At 37.0% G+C, this 15670-nt stretch overlaps 2 protein-coding genes across 4 annotated transcripts in view; one reads left to right on the top strand and one right to left on the bottom strand.

Moving 5' to 3' along the window:
- Nucleotides 1-10653, bottom strand: LOC121961678 (tetraspanin-8-like). 2 transcript variants are annotated; one of them, XM_042511746.2, is made up of 9 exons: nucleotides 10198-10653; nucleotides 8749-8826; nucleotides 7496-7645; nucleotides 6873-6947; nucleotides 2928-3023; nucleotides 2579-2698; nucleotides 1923-1970; nucleotides 1092-1175; nucleotides 1-377 (listed from the first exon to the last, which is right to left on the bottom strand). In XM_042511746.2, the coding sequence occupies exons 1-9, from the start codon at nucleotides 10249-10251 to the stop codon at nucleotides 240-242; spliced, it is 843 nt and encodes a 280-aa protein (XP_042367680.2). In that variant the 5' UTR covers nucleotides 10252-10653; the 3' UTR covers nucleotides 1-239. The 2 variants fall into 2 exon arrangements, with proteins under 2 accessions (XP_042367680.2, XP_087929099.1); XM_088072973.1 differs by having other exon boundaries at nucleotides 7496-7612.
- The window catches only part of ptprr (protein tyrosine phosphatase receptor type R), a 43256-nt gene continuing 35087 nt past the window's right edge, over nucleotides 7502-15670 (top strand). The window contains exons 1-3 of one of the 2 annotated variants that reach the window (XM_088072972.1): nucleotides 7502-7638; nucleotides 10190-10304; nucleotides 13531-13884. In XM_088072972.1, the coding sequence (XP_087929098.1) occupies nucleotides 13800-13884 (85 nt within the window). In that variant the 5' untranslated portion in view covers nucleotides 7502-7638; nucleotides 10190-10304; nucleotides 13531-13799. Of the gene's footprint in view, nucleotides 7639-10189; nucleotides 10305-11601; nucleotides 11965-13530; nucleotides 13885-15670 lie in introns of those variants that run through there. The other variant, XM_088072971.1, reaches the window with a different exon arrangement.

Raw genomic sequence — 15670 nt, 5'->3', positions numbered from 1 at the left:
TTTTAAATTTGGAAATAAACATCCTTTATTATTATTTTTTACACTTTTTGCTCTAAAAAGTAAACAACCACCAACTGTTATAAGATTTTAGTCCAAGTGTTGATGAACTCTTACTATATGCAGACACGACACTTGAAATCTGTTTTAACTTTTAAAAGATTTTCTAAGGTACGATTAATGGAAAAGCAGAGGGATATTTTGAAGCTTTCTGCATCTTTTATTGTGAAAGTGTCGTCTGTCTACTCTGAGTCAAACAGCTGCTGGTAGGCGGGCGGCTGGTCGAAGAACATGACCGGCACAGACAGCGGCGTGTTGGGCCTGTCGGAGGTGCTGAACATCTGGTAGATCATCAGCGAACACAACGACAAGCCGAGCAGCTGCAGGGAGACAAAACATCGATCTGTGAGAGGAAAGTCCAGAAGCGTTTAGCCTAGCTTAGCACAAAGACTGAAAACACAGGGAAACTGTTAGCATCGCTCCTTAGATATAGCTTCTAGTCATTTTTTTCCCAGATTTTATGACATTTCTAGGATTTCAGGACATTTTTAAGATTTTAGGACATTTCTAGAATTTCAGGACGTTTCTGGGATTTTAAGACGTTTTTAGGATTTTAGGACGCAGGGGATCCTCCACTGACACTTTGTTTTGATAAACAAGCTCTATTTATACGCTGTTTTATGCAACCCGCTTCCTTATGTATACTAAAAGCACAAAAACAGTCCCCAGTGTGTCATGTACCAGCCCCAGGCTATCAGTTATGAATATGTTTTTCTTTGCATGAGAGAGTGGACGTGTGGCATTAGAGCGTGTGAAAAGTGTCGATTGCGTGAGAGTTTGCAGTCCTGGTTTTGCATGCAGTCTGTACGAGGCTTTGGACAGATTGTGAAGATACAGCATGTAAATCAGCGTTTGAGTTGTATGTGTACGTTTTTGTGATACAGATAGGAGAATAGTTTCCCCGTGTCCCGGTGTTTGTGCTCAGCTAGGCTGAACGTGTACGGACAACACTTTTTCCCACACTGTGGGAGTTTAGGTAATGAATGACAAGCAATTATCTTTTATTGTCTTGACGAACACACAGTTTTACTAACCGCCAACACCAGCAGAGTGAAGACTACGGCCAGCGTGATGTCAGCTTTCGTCTCGACCGAATCCATGATGAGGGGGAGGCAGTTCTGGTGATGGGAGGAGACAGAGAAGCCACGTTTAAAGGGTGAATCCACATAATTTACATGAAAACATATTTCCTCTCTTCACCCAGGTGGTATCTAGTCAGTAGAAATGATCGAAAAGGTCATATTTGAGGTTAACCCTTTGAAACCTGAATCAACATCCGTTTTCTTGTACTGAGGTGCCTTTAACAAGCATTAACACTTTGAATCTTGCTTTGATTTCTTTCAAAAACATAGGAAAAAGAGGAAATTACGTGGCATGAAATGTCCCACAAATTAAAAAAAAAAAGTGACCTGAAAAATTAGCTGAAAAAAAAGACGGAGAGGAAGAGAATAATTAGAAAATTAACAAATAACAAGGGAAAAATATCAACAATACTAAATTCATTATTATTTATTTAAAATTGGGAAAAATTTGGGAAAAGACTATCATATTTATATATGTTATTTGTTTATTCCAGCACATCCTTTTTTTAAAATGCATAACTTTTTACAAATTTCTTGTTAATTTTTGGTCGTTACTTGTTGAGTTGGTCATTGCGCCTTTTTGAAAGAAATTAAGCCAATTTGCACAATTTCCAAGGGTTCAAAGGCAGTAAAATTGCTTTCAAAGTTGCTATGGCATGTTCTCTTTTTCTGAATGAGTAACCTCCACCAAGCCGTCATTGATTCACAGGCTTATTTATGAAATGATGATGATATCACAGTGATTCACTGATGATTGAAATAATACAAATTGCATCCACTGACCTGACTGAGGACTGACCTCTGCTGCCGGAAAAGGCTCGAAAGAAAGTTCTGGAGGAGAGAAACCTGATTTTAATATTCGTCTGTGTGTGTGTGTTCATGTAGTTTCTATCTTTGAGAGGACACATCAGACCCTGATATTGAAGAAAAAAATGGGTAAACTTTGTGTTCTTTAGGAACTGCTAGAGTTAAATTTAAAAATAGGTTTAAGTTAGACTATAGGTAAAACCTTTTAATATCATTTTAACACAACACAGTACAGTAGCAGTACAAAACCACAATTTTTCGATGGCCTGCTGTAGGACAAAAATGAAGCTAAGGGAGGAAGAGAAAAAAGTCAAAAAATTGGATCTTCTCTGAGATTAAAGTGGTGATATGATCAGAAAAAAAACCAACTCAAAAAGTCCCTGTGATAAAGTTAGGTGATGTAGTATACAACAACAAATCTGGCAAAAAGTCTGACTATATATTTGACACCATAGCACCAAGTATAGAAAAATATCAAGTCACAAAAGCTGATCAAATTTCCGCTCAAATTTCTGTGGGATACTAAACTGAATTGTATTGTATTATTTTATTTGGACCAAGTTATTGTGTGACTGCTTGTATAAAGACACCGTTTAACATTTGCATAAAAATTTTTTAATGTTACTACTCACTTTGTATCTGACTGTCTCACATTTCACCTCCATCTCCGTCTCCATATCGAGGTCGCACAGACAGGAGTCAGGGATGTTGTCCTCCCAGTCCTCATGACTGAACAGACCACAGCAGTGCAGCTGGACACAAGACAAGAGGAGGTAAGACCCCCTGCAGGCTGCAGTGTTTACTACAGAGCACATCAGCATACTGATGACTCATCTTTTCTTAGGGTCTAAATACACACAGATTTATATCCATTACCTCATGTATCTCTCAGAAGAAAACAACAATAAATATGTAAATTTCCCCAAATAATGTTAAAATGTAAAAACAAACACTTCTGAATGGACTCTGTGAGCTTCTTACTGATGTCTGCAGAGCTTCAGCCTGACTTTTGATGGCGTCTGAAGCTTGATCCAGAGGTAGAAACGAACGCCATCTTTCCTCCATCACACTCTCCAACTATAAACATGAAAACATCACAAATCAAATAGCCTACACAACACGAGGGTTGATCATTTAGAGGAGTGTGCATTTTATTCAACTCTCAGTAAATTATATGGATTAAATCTATGACTTGATTAAATGTCAGGAGAAAAGTACATAAAATGAAATTTAAATAGACAATGAGACAAGTAAATGAAGAGAACATCACAAGTTTGACACATATAGCATTCAAAATATGCTTTCTTCAAACTAAAATTAGAAAAAAAGTGCAGAAGACTTTGCTTAAAAATTTGATATACTTTAAATGCATGTAATCACCTGGGGACAGAAAAGGCAAAAAGGCAGTGCTGTGGTAGAAGGGCCTTTTAAATGCTAAGAATTAAAATAACACTGTATATATAACGTGTTTTTTGACATTTATTCAGCATGTTAATGGTGATAATTGCCAAAATGGAGCTGCAGTTTAACAACTTAACAGATAGTTTGATGATTAAATTAATAACAAGGGATCATATTTTCTTAACTGCTAAACTGCACAAAAAACCCCCCAAAACAAATCCATTTTGTTTTATTTGTATAAATTGATGAAATGTTGCGATCTGGGTTGCTACGTAGAACATTTTTCTTAAGATACATTTATTTCATTCATTTATTGCCATAAGGTCGCCCATGTTAAGATTGAGATGTACCTTAAGTTTTTTTTGTCCTTAAGGTCTTTTGCTGAGTTAATTTTAAGAGATTCCTATTTATATAACAGCTAAAAAGAAAACCTAAAGTGAACTTTTAAGGGAACCTTGAGAATAAGACTTAAGGGTTTTTTGTGTAATTGATTTTATTTTAAGGCCACCTTAACTCAGAAGTTAAGGGTATCTTAACTTTAAGGGGTTTTGGAGCAAAATATCAAAGGCATTCTAGAATGTTCAGAGGGAATGTGCCATGTCATAAAGGTGTTTAGAATGTGACTCTTATACTGCCAGAACTTATCCATGGTAACCATCCATCTGTAAACTCTCTGTTGGAGCTGGTGTGATTGCTGCATCCACAACTTGGAAAGGCGAAAGAAACATTGATTTAACTTTCATTTTGGGAGTCTGACACTACTGCGAAGAGACATGCAAGATCAGATTGAAATGGATGTCTTCTCAGGTCCAGAGATGTGGGCCCTGATTGCAGAAAGAGAGATCAAGGCACTCAAGATGGAAGGCAAAAAAATGTTAGCAGAACATCGCAACGCCTGCCTCAAAATTAACACCGAGCAGGAGGCATACAAGAACCTCGCCACCAAGAATAAAGAACAGCAAGAGGTGGCAGATCTCAAGCGGGAGGCTGTCACTTCAGGACAGCAAGAGGCGGCAGATCTCGCCACCAGACCAGAGGCCTCCACTACAGGACAGCAAAAGGCGGCAGGTGATATGAATTTGGACTCTGACCCATATCTAAACCAGCGCATGCAGGAAATGAAGTACCTCCTCCAGAAGGAATTGCAGCAGAGAATCATGGTACAGGATGAAGGAGCCATCGAAAGAGCCAAGTACCGGGAGAAGGAGAAGCAGCTGCAGGAGGAGCGCCGCTTGAGACAGCTGTATGAAGAGGAGGTGCAGAGATTGACAAGTCTGCCCTCCAGAGCTCCTGTAGCTGAGCTCAAGGAGTCAACTCGCATAGCAACGTTGACAGAGCAGCTTCAGGCCGAAAAGCAGCAGGCTGACATCCTCAAACGAGAGCTACAGGAAGTCAGTCGTCAGCTGAACGAGGCCATCTCCAAGGACTCTGAGCAGGCTCAAAGGCTGAGTGATGAAAATCAAGCCATGAAACTGGAGACTGAGGAGGTGAAGCGCCTGCGGAGACAGCGAGAAGAGGCGACTGCAGCTGAGCTGGAGGAGTTGAGGAGACAGCTGCAGGAAAACACCAACCACAGCCTCGAACTGGCCTCCGAACCACAGTCCCAGACAGAGGCCACTGGGTCACTGTGCAAAGAAGTGGACACTCTCCAACCGCAGATGGAGGACCAAAGCACAGACGAGCCACTCCCTGAGGACCACCAGCCGATTCAGACAACCATGGACAAGGACCAACATACAGGTGAGCCGCTCCCTGAGATCCACCAGCTGGAAAAGGCGACCGTGGACAAGGACCACCGTACGGGTGAGCCGCTCCCTGAGATCCACCAACTGGAAGAGGCAACCGTGGACACGGACCGACTTTCAGGTGAGCCGCTCCCTGAGATCCACCAGCTGGAAGAGGCAACCGTGGATACGGACCAACTTTCAGGTGAGCCGCTCCCTGAGATCCACCAGCTGGAAGAGGCAACCGTGGATACGGACCAACTTTCAGGTGAGCTGGTCCCTGAGATCCACCAGCTGGAAGAGGCAACCATGGACACGGACCATCTTTCAGGTGAGCCAATACCTGAGATCCACCAGCTGGAAAATGAAACCGTGGACACGGACCAACTTTCAGGTGAGCCACTCCCTGAGACCCACCAGCTGGAAAAGACGGACGTGACAGAAGACGCTCCAGAGGAGACTCTGGTAAAACCGAGGATCTCCCTCTGGAGAAGATTCAAAAAACTGATCACACCCAAACACCTTCGCCAATACAAGGACCGACAGTGAAATATCACCACGCAAACAGGCCACAACAGGCCGCAGAACAGCTGGGAAGAACATAAAGAGCTTGGCAACGTGAATTCATCTTACGGTGCATTGTTGTTTGGGTCCAGGTGGTCTGGGTGATCCGACCGCTCCGACCCAGACAACATCCACAATGCACTGCGTGATGACGTTGGTTACCAAGCTCTATTTACGTGTTCTCTCCGCGCTGTGTGGGTTTCCCCCGGGTGCTCCGGTTTCTCCCACAAAAAAAATTCTGGCTAAATACAAAGATAACATCTTCAATAAAAATCCTAAAAATATACTTTACTTTCTGTGTCGCTGTATTCCCGCAGGGCATTAGAATTCTTCACGGTGAGGTGTAATAAAATATTTGTAAATAATACAGATAAATCTCAGCTGAATTTACTCAGGGAGAAAAAGGTTCATGATCATTCACAAAAACATTTTGCAGGGTTTAATATGTAAATTTTCCTGAATTGTTGCATTATTTACAAAATTGTGATGACAGTGAGAAATCACAAATATATCGAAAGTCATATATTCATGCACACTCTTGCAAGCTTAATATTAAAGTATGATATCATAAAACTGTAATAAAGTCACAGTGTGGACTTTGAAAACTCCTGATCTTATGGATTTGAATACACTAAAATGATCAGTTTAGCTGTTAAGCTTCTAAAAACATATTAAAAATGTTATTATTATCATTATTATTATCATTATTATTATTATTATTATTATTATTATTGTTGTTGTTGTTGTTGTTGTTGTTGTTGTTGTTGTTGTTGTTTTTTACCTGAGTGCTCTGGGGGTACATATAAATAAACATCCTGAAAACAGAAATCGAGGAGAAAATAAGAAAATACAGATAAAGGGCAAAGTATTTGCAGATAATAATATAATAATTTTCATAATAATCATAATAATGATAAAAGTGATGTTACTCCAAATTTCACAGGCTTAAAAAGGGTTTTAAAAGTAAAAAGTACAATATATTATTATTATTATTATTAAAGAGTTAAATGTGTGGACATACAGTATGTGGCAACAGACACAACTCATTTTTAGGTTTAATTTTTAATTTGACAGATTTAAGTACAGATTTAAAACTATTTGCAGCACATTTGTGAAGGTTTTATGTGGCATCTTTGTGCAGTTGGGCAGCGAGTGTCGTGCACTGGAGACGAGTTGTGTGTTGTATTTGAGGTTCGAAATATTTGCACTTAAACTCACAGAGTTTCAGGGTCGTTACCTCGGGTCGGGTGACGGCTGCGAGGACTGCAGCTCGGAGCATCAGCAGACAACCAATGACCATACATACCAGAAACTGCAGAGGAAAGAAATTAAAACAAAAAGTCACCGCTCCATCAGAAAATAATCCATGAAGATTATTTTTGCTTTTTATTTGCAAAGGTTTGAAACAAAGGTTTGCAAACAATAAATGAAAACACAAATTTTAAAAAAAAAGTATCAAGGAAATGACCTGGTTATAATGTGCTTATAAGGTCTACAAGAAATGAGTAAAAGGTGATGAGAAAATTAGCAAAAAATTAGTTTTAAAAAGTAGGGGAGGATTATGAGCAAACTTTCCAGAAAAAGGTGACAGAAAATAATAAAACAAATAAAATAAAATATATATATATTTTATTTTTAATCAAGATAATTTTGTGTTTTTTGTTTTTTAACTTTTAAGCAAATTTTATGTCTTTTTAAGTTGCTCATTGCCCTCTCCCCATGTTTTTGAAAGAAATCAAACCATTTTGCTCAGGTTATAAAGGGTTAAGTGTCTCGAGCTCTCTTGTATTAACTCATGTCCTGTGCACGTTGTAAACTGTCCATCTGTCAACATGTTTCGTGTCTGGTGTTTCTGCTCACCACAGTCAGAGCCGTCAGGTTCTCCTTATGGGCTCCACAGGCGCCCAAGATGGCGATCGCCATGGTAACGGAGCCAACGATGTAGAGGACGATGTGACTTGTTGTCTGATCTTCAAACTGGAGGACAGAGAGTTCAGTGGCTGGTGAGTGCTGCATAAAAGAGAGTAAATGTTTACATTGTACATTTCTACAAATGCAACATTTGTAGATTTCGATGTTTAACGTGTGGTTAACGTGTGGTTTTGTTCAGGCACAAGAATCACTTGGTTGTTGGTTGCTGAATAATTTTTGCATAAGTTTTATTTTTTTTTTTTCAATAATTTCAATTTCATTTTTTTTTTCAAAAACGTGGGAAGAAGGTAATGAGCAACAAAAGAAGAAATGACCCAGAAGTGAGGAAGACTTCTGTGAAAATTCCCTGAAAAGGACTTGAATGAAAACCAAACAAAAATACAAAACAAATCATAACGAACAAAAACACAAGAAGTAAAACAAACAAAAAAATGAGAAATGACCCCCTCCCCCCCTCCAAAAAAAATGGTTAAAGATTAGAATAAATCTGTAAAATAATTTAAAATAAATAATTTTGATAATTATGAATAACGTTGAACATTTTACCTTCCCATTTAAAAAAATAGTCATCTACATCTATTTTCTTCTAATCAGTAAAAGAGACTGGGACTAGGCTTTTATTTGAAGTTTTATGGTAATTTTGACTTTTTTGTCAAAATAATTCAGATTTCTGTGTGAAAGTCCAAATTTTTAATCTTACAAATGTTTAAATTTACCACTGAACCTAATACTTTGTTTTTACTTTATTCTTGGCAAAATATAGGTTAACCTGAAATACATAATAATAATATAATATAATATTATAATATATTGACACGTACAGTATGTCCTCTGCATGGGACCAAATACTGCTGACCTTTGTATGCACCTGCAGTGCTTGAAAATGACATTATTTGTCTAAAAAAATCAGTCTTGAATTTGGATTAAAAAAAAAAATCTTCTCATTGAAAACACTCACTTTTATGGTCTCCAATTTTGGTCTGCTGTTTGGCGACCATGTCAGTGTCACGCCACGATGACAAACTCGGCTCATGCAATCTGAACTACGACAACTCAGAAACCTTGATATGATACAGATGAAAAGAACAAATGCATCATATCCGTAGTTTGCAGAAAAGTACAGTGCCAGCATTTCGCTGTGGCGACTGGACTGCTGTGTCTCAGCCGTGTGTCTGTCTTACATCATGTCCTCCATGTGAGTCGTCCAGTGAAGGAGACAGCAGAGCCAAGGACACGATGATGATGAGTCCACCGACAATCTGAAACAAAAATTTGAGTCAAATCCAAAGAAAAATACCACAAATTATGTTACAGTTTGTTGGGGGTCGTCCTGCTTAAAATTTTGGGTATCAGACACTTAGCTTTCTTGATTCTGGTGATTTCTTTAAACACAAATTTATGGCTTTTCTGCATCATCTTAGGGTGTAAATATGTTTAAATATGTCAAAGTCCTCTGCTGCTCCTCATGTTTTTATTGGAGAGGACAAATTCCCATTATAAATAATGATATTGTGTGTCCACTATGTCCTCTCCCCGAAATCCAGTCTGAAGAGGACTTTGGGAAGTTGTGATGGGTCATTTTTTTCTAAATCATAGTTGGCAGAGTTATGGATAATTTCTGTTGATGCTGTTTACGTTCTTCCTGATAGACACTTAAAAATTGCACAAGATTACACCACAATTTCTGTTTTTCTTGTGCAGCATCTCATGATGACAACTGCATTTCGACAAACCGAAAACATGAGAAGGCAAAGAGCAACTTAACAAGACATGGCTCAAAAGGTGAAAAATAAAAAGTAAAAAAAGTCACAAGAAAATTACATGAAAATAAAAAATGCGTTTTAAAAAATAAGTAAAAAATTAAAGAAATAAATAAAAAAGTATCTATTTTATATAATTTTTTAACATGAATTTAAATATATAAAAATATTATAATTAAAAATACAGTTTTCTGGACATTTTTTTCCTATTTTTTCCATGTATTTATTTTTTAAAAATTTTCTAATATTCCTCCCCGTCTTTTTAAAAACTCTTTTAGTGATTTTCTTGTCACCTTTTACCCATTTTGTACAATTTGTGGTACAATTTTGCCAAGTTGGTCATTTCCTTTTTTTTCAGCACAAAAAACCTGGTGTCATTCCAGTTTTCAAAGAGTTAATGAATCTTGGATTCAAATTTTTTGATAGTTGCAGCTCTAATGTTCCTTTACAAATAATGTTGTATTTATTCGCTGCAGTAAAAGTAAAGCAGCTGCTGAGTTTCAGTTTACAGTGAAGCTCTCGGCTCGTAGCAGTCATCATAACACAGCCATACTGAGGTCGTCTCTGATATTTTACATTCATTAAAATGACTTTAAATCAGATGGTTTGACACTGAATGAGTTAAAAACAAACATGCAATGAATAAACCTGTAACATGACATATTCAGGTTTTTGTGAAATGCAGATGTTTATATATTTCTGTTGAAATCCTGACTCATAAATGCACCCGATGTATTTCTCCAGCAGAGGTCACTCCTGTTCTGTGTTTCGGCTGCAGATCCTCCTTCATCATCATCACTGTTTTCCTCTACATCATCTCAAAAACCTTCTCTGGATAAAACTGTCTCTGTTCCTGCTTCAGTTACTCACCACGAAGCAGACGTTGAAGCTGATGAAGAGACGCCTCAGACTGGGGTTGACCATGTTGCTGCTGCTGGTTGAAGCAGAGAAACATCAGCGTGTGTGGCGTCGCTGCTGTGAGTGGACAAATGTTTGCAGCAGGTGGTGAAAGTGAAAGGAGGAGAGGATGGGCAGGACTTCCTGTGAAAGATGGGAGGTTTAGGAAGCTCCTTAAAGGGTAAAATTGGTATTTTTCAACCTGGACATTATTTCGTCAGCTGTGAAACATACTGCAATGTAACCACTCAGTTTACTCCGTCAGTATATGTCCACTAAAAGTTTATTTTATTTATTTATTTAGAAGGGATTAAACATATTAATGAGCATCAGTAAAAATGAAATGCTAATGTAAATATGGCGGAGTTAGCACAACTGCTAATTTACATCCTCAGCAGGTAACAGATAAAAGAAAAGAGGAAAGAAGAAATAAATAAAGAAAAGAAGACAATTGTTATAATAAGTGTCTGACAACATTATGGAAAAAATCCCGACAGAGAAAGACATTTTTGTTAAAGAGTGAGATCCCTTTTTGTGTAACAGAAACAGACTTTAAATCACAATTGGCAAACTCACCAGACTTGAAACAACAACAACAACAACAATAATAATAATTATAACTTTATTTATAGAGCATCTTTGAAAAAAACAATAAGGTGAAGGTTTATTTCATTTATATATACTGTTCATTATTATACACTGTTGGATGGTTTCATCTATACTAATACTTTATCATGTATTATTTATTACAGTGGTGTCATAAGGCCTGGGTGTTTGAGGTGCCAGTTAAATAAATTGCCACATTTTTAAAAAAATATCACCAACATTTTAAAGAGCGGTCTTAAATAAATAATAGTCATGCAAAGTTGTGTGCCTCTCCCATAAGCCAAAATAAAAAACATAAGCCCTTTCCAAGAGTTATTTGACATGCCTCCCCCTTTTTACACCACCCGCTCCATTCACATATATAATCTTATTTAATCTCTTATCAACAGACTAGTAATTTAATTTTTTTTGTTTTGTTTTTTTACCGCGATGTTTCATTGCTGTCAGTTTTCCTGAGTCACGTGATGTGACCTCAAATTACAAATACGAGTCCATAATAATAATAATAATAATAATAATAATAATAATGAAGCCCTGGACCTTATAATCTGTTATTCCGTCCATATTTATATTTGACTAAATGAACTTTATTAGATTTCTCTACTTTTACTAGAAATACATAGGCTACCACGTTTCTAACTCTAGTCATTTTTTTTTAAACAAAAGCAGTTGTAAATTATTCATTTTCTGCTCGGTCCTGACAACTACTAATATTTTAACATCACAATTTGTAATTCAAATATATCAAATATTTTTTCCCCCCACGGTTAATAAAAAAGTGGAGGAAAAAAAAGCGGAAGTCAACATCGTGTTTGTTCAAACAGAGGCTCCGCCAGATCCGCCTGAACTCAAATGTCCTCAAATCCTAAAAAAAACACCCTGTTTGATCATATTTTGTATTGATGATCAGAATCTGTAAAGTAACCACGCAAACACATTTAGTGAAGCAGAAAATGGAAATACTCAAGTAAAGTACAAGTTCAACTGTTAGCAGCTAGTAACGTTAGAAACTTACAGGGTAACTGACAAGGACGGACATTTATTTACTTTATTTAATCCCCTTTATCTTCGACTCATGACTACAACTAACCTGGTTAAAGTTGATTTTCCCCGAATGAACTGCTGGTGAAGACGGTATGTATATTGTGGTTTTATTTTTGTTTGTTTTTATCGGTGTTTTGATTCAGACCAGAAGCGGCTAATGCTAACATTTAGCATGCTAACTGCTAAGTGTAGCTAGCTGAGGCTCATTATTAAGAATATAACCATTATTGTTACATTTTACAAATGTGGTGACGATTAAGGTTGGTTTTAGTATTTTTAGCTACGAGGTGGACGCGAATATTTTATTTCACTCGGCTGCAAAATGATGTAACGTGAGCATGAACGCGGCATTAGCATGCTAACGTAGCATGCTAATTATTTTCGCAATGGTAGCTAAGTTAGCATAACTTAAACCGAGGCTAAGTCAAATAATTTGTCACCATTTTTAGATATTATGGCGTAAAAATTGAGCTACATAAAAATGTGTGTACCTGTTTGGGGATAATACAGTTATTAATTAATTGTCCCTCGTAAATTGGAAATAACAGATCAACTTACGTCATCATTTCACTATCATAGGTACAAAATATAAAAAAATAAACCTTACATTTAATTTAATAGTAATAAATTCATAAAAAAATAAACGGCCAATCAACGGAAATAATTCTTGTTATAAATAACATAGAAAATAGAATTAACATTTAATTAAATTATAATACATGAATACCAGAATAAACACACAATCAACTGAGATAATTCGTGTCATGAAATTAAAATAAATATAAAAAATAAAATTTAAATTTAACTTAATAATAATTCAAGAATGAACGCACAAACAACTGAGAAAATTATTGACTTTAATAATAGATAAATAAAATAAACCTGACATTGAACTAGATGATAGTACATTAACTGAAAAAATACACGCACAATCAACCAAAATTAAATATTATTATGAAAATAAAAAATACATAACAATAAAAAAAATAAACGTAACATTTAATGAAATAATACATGAATAAATTAATTCAAGAAGAAACGCACGATCAATTAAGAGAATTGTTATAAGATAACATAAAGTAATATAAATCATGATATAAAGTCATTGTTGTTTGAGTTAATGTTTGCAGAAATGCACGAATTTAAAAAAAAAAAAATCCCTTTTATTGAACACACTTTCAGAAACAAGGACGGTTGAAGGGAGTTAAAATCCTTATCTGTCTTCATAGCGCAATAACCTTTAAAAAATTGTGAAAAATGAATAAAATACTTCCAAATAAAAATAACACATAAAAAAATACAGCCTGTTTGTAACAGGCGGAAGTTGTGCGATGTCAATTCGCAATGCCCCTATCAAATAAATAAATAATAAAGAAAATCCATATAAATTTAATAAACTGAACGATGTAATAAGTAAGTATAAATGGTCTTCAGTTTCAATAAATGAAAACTATACTTTAGGAATTTACAACATGAGCGAAATTCGTTAGAAAAAGCATGACAAAGAGGAAGATTTTATGAATTAATCCTCTCCCTCCTCTCCTCTCCACCGCGCCTTTTCTCCTCCCCTTCCTCCCTTTCTCTCTCCATCTCCATCCTCCACCTGAACACCATCTCCCCTCACACACACACCCCTCTCCCTCCTCTCTGAACCAGATGGAAACATCTGCTTCTCCCGGAGCTGCTGCTGCAGCTGAGCGGCTGTTCTCCGTGTAGCCAGGCCGCTGCAGGGCACCGCAGGGCGGGGAAGAATCGTCGCAGGGTGCCGGTGTTACGGAGCGGATCTCCGGAGCTCTGACAGCGCTGCGGACCCGCTGATACATGCACGGAAAAATCCACCTTCCTTGATGCGTAATTGCAGCAGTGACAAAAGCTGCAGGAGCCGATTTGTTTCAATTTGAGGTACAGAGAGGACAGAAGGAAGCATGACCCGCACGAGAGGGGGAAGAAGAGGACCCTTCACCATGTTTCTCCTCTTGTGTCTGCTGTGGACACAGCTGCTGATCACAGGTAAGCGTCTGTTGTTTGTAGCTGTGCTGCCTTGAACCAGAAATGGTAGTGCTCAAATCGGTAGCCTTTTTGTGATTAAATGCACCTTTTTGTCACTCACCTTGTAAAAATTCCCTTTAAAAGCGCTTAATAGCTCCTTAATTATTCACCTGCAAACCACATATCCCTGTTATAAAATAAGCTCTTTCCTGCTGAAGTCATGCAGGTTGCACGACTTGAGTAGGAATTTAACCATTGCAATCACAGATATTTGATGTCTGCTACAAAATTAACCCTTAAATGATGTTTGCTGCAGTCCCTAAAATGTGTAGTATTTTTTTTGCAGAATATCATACATCAAAATCCTCAGATCAGATGCTCAAACCTCCTGTGAGAATATGACAAGAAAATAACAATAACATGGTGCAGTCAAATGGTGATTTGTCATTAAAGGATGAAAAGAAAGGTAAAATCCTCTCAAGGGAACCTCAAAATATGAATATGCTAAATGTGCAAACAATTGTGTATATACAGGGATGATAAGGTGCTACTAAACTGGAATTTGCCATAAAAAAAGCTTGTGTTAAAGTCAAGACATTAATTATTTTTAATGTAATCATTCATTTAAATTCCAAATTCTGTCCTTAGAGGTCAAACAACCCCAAATGGATTCAGTAAAAAATGTCAGAGTGAATCCGCTAATGCTTGTGCAATGTTTTATGTGTTTTTATTGGAATATTACACAGGCATTGAGGTGGTTTTAGTCTGGATGAACCTCTGAGATTTTCATGCCAATGTTTAATTAACAGTCGCACATTTTAATCTAATCTTAACCCCAGAGCTTTCGCATACTCCTTTCCTAATATCTGTGACGATTATTTGAAATTGCGGCACAAGATGCAAATATACTCACATAGACTTTGTGGCTGTTTCATGACAGATTTCCTGTGTGAACACCAAAAACTGAATTTAGGTCAGAGTATACCAACAGACGGAGGTCTCACAGAACTGGGGGCCTAATTGGCTCCCAGTTGCAGGTCCTCTAATGTTCATTAGATGTAGGCTGCATTAATGTGATCCCACCAACTGTTCCACTAAAGACAGAGCTGACACGATTGAGTTGAGCTCTCTTGTTTGTGCAGAAATTTGTCCTTAAAACACGGGAATGTATCGTGCTCTTTGTTCCCTCGTCTTAAAGTTAGTGGATTTTTTCAATGGGTTTTTGGTTGGAAGCCTGAGCAGGTTTTCGTGAGAGTGTGTGTGTGTGTGTGTATGTATGTGTGTGTGTGTGTGTGTGTGTGTGTGTGTGTGTGTATGTATGTGTGTGTGTGTGTGTGTGGCACTTGAAATATTAGTGATGTTCATATAACCCAAAATGTAGAATATTAAGATTCATATAATCCCAATTCAAGACTAGTGACGTTCATATAACCCCAAATTAAGACTAGTATGTTCATATAACCACAACTGAAGATAAGTAAGGTTGATATAACCCAAAATCAAGACCAGTGCGGTTTGTATAACCTTAAATGATTACTAGTAATGTTCATATATCCCCAAATTAAGACAAGTAACATTCATATAATACCAATTCAAGACTAGTCATGTTAATGTAACCCCAATGAAGACTAGTAACGTTCATATAACCTCAGATGATGACTAGTAATGTTCATATAACCTTAGATGAAGACAAGTAACGTTCGTATAAACCTAAATGATGATGAGTAACACTCATATTACACCAAATAAATACAAGATAATGCGTAAAACATCGTGAAGGAATTTCTCGAAATGTTGCAGACTTGAT

Source organism: Plectropomus leopardus, chromosome 22, assembly GCF_026936395.1.
Source record: "Plectropomus leopardus strain MGB_pleo_1.0 chromosome 22, ASM2693639v1, whole genome shotgun sequence".
Classification (NCBI taxonomy): domain Eukaryota; kingdom Metazoa; phylum Chordata; class Actinopteri; order Perciformes; family Serranidae; genus Plectropomus; species Plectropomus leopardus.
The sequence above is the reverse complement of the archived record's forward strand: the minus strand, read 5'-3'. Positions and strand labels throughout refer to the sequence as shown.

Excerpts from the sequence above, each read along its gene's own strand:
- LOC121961678 (XM_042511746.2), bottom strand. The coding sequence starts at position 10,251 with ATGGTCAACCCCAGTCTGAGGCGTCTCTTCATCAGCTTCAACGTCTGC. Across the intron at positions 6,948-7,495 it reads ACCTGACGGCTCTGACTGTG|TTTCTGGTATGTATGGTCAT; the intron begins GTGAGCAGAAAC and ends TTTCCTCTGCAG. Across the intron at positions 1,176-1,922 it reads AGAGGTCAGTCCTCAGTCAG|AACTGCCTCCCCCTCATCAT; the intron begins GTCAGTGGATGC and ends TCCCATCACCAG.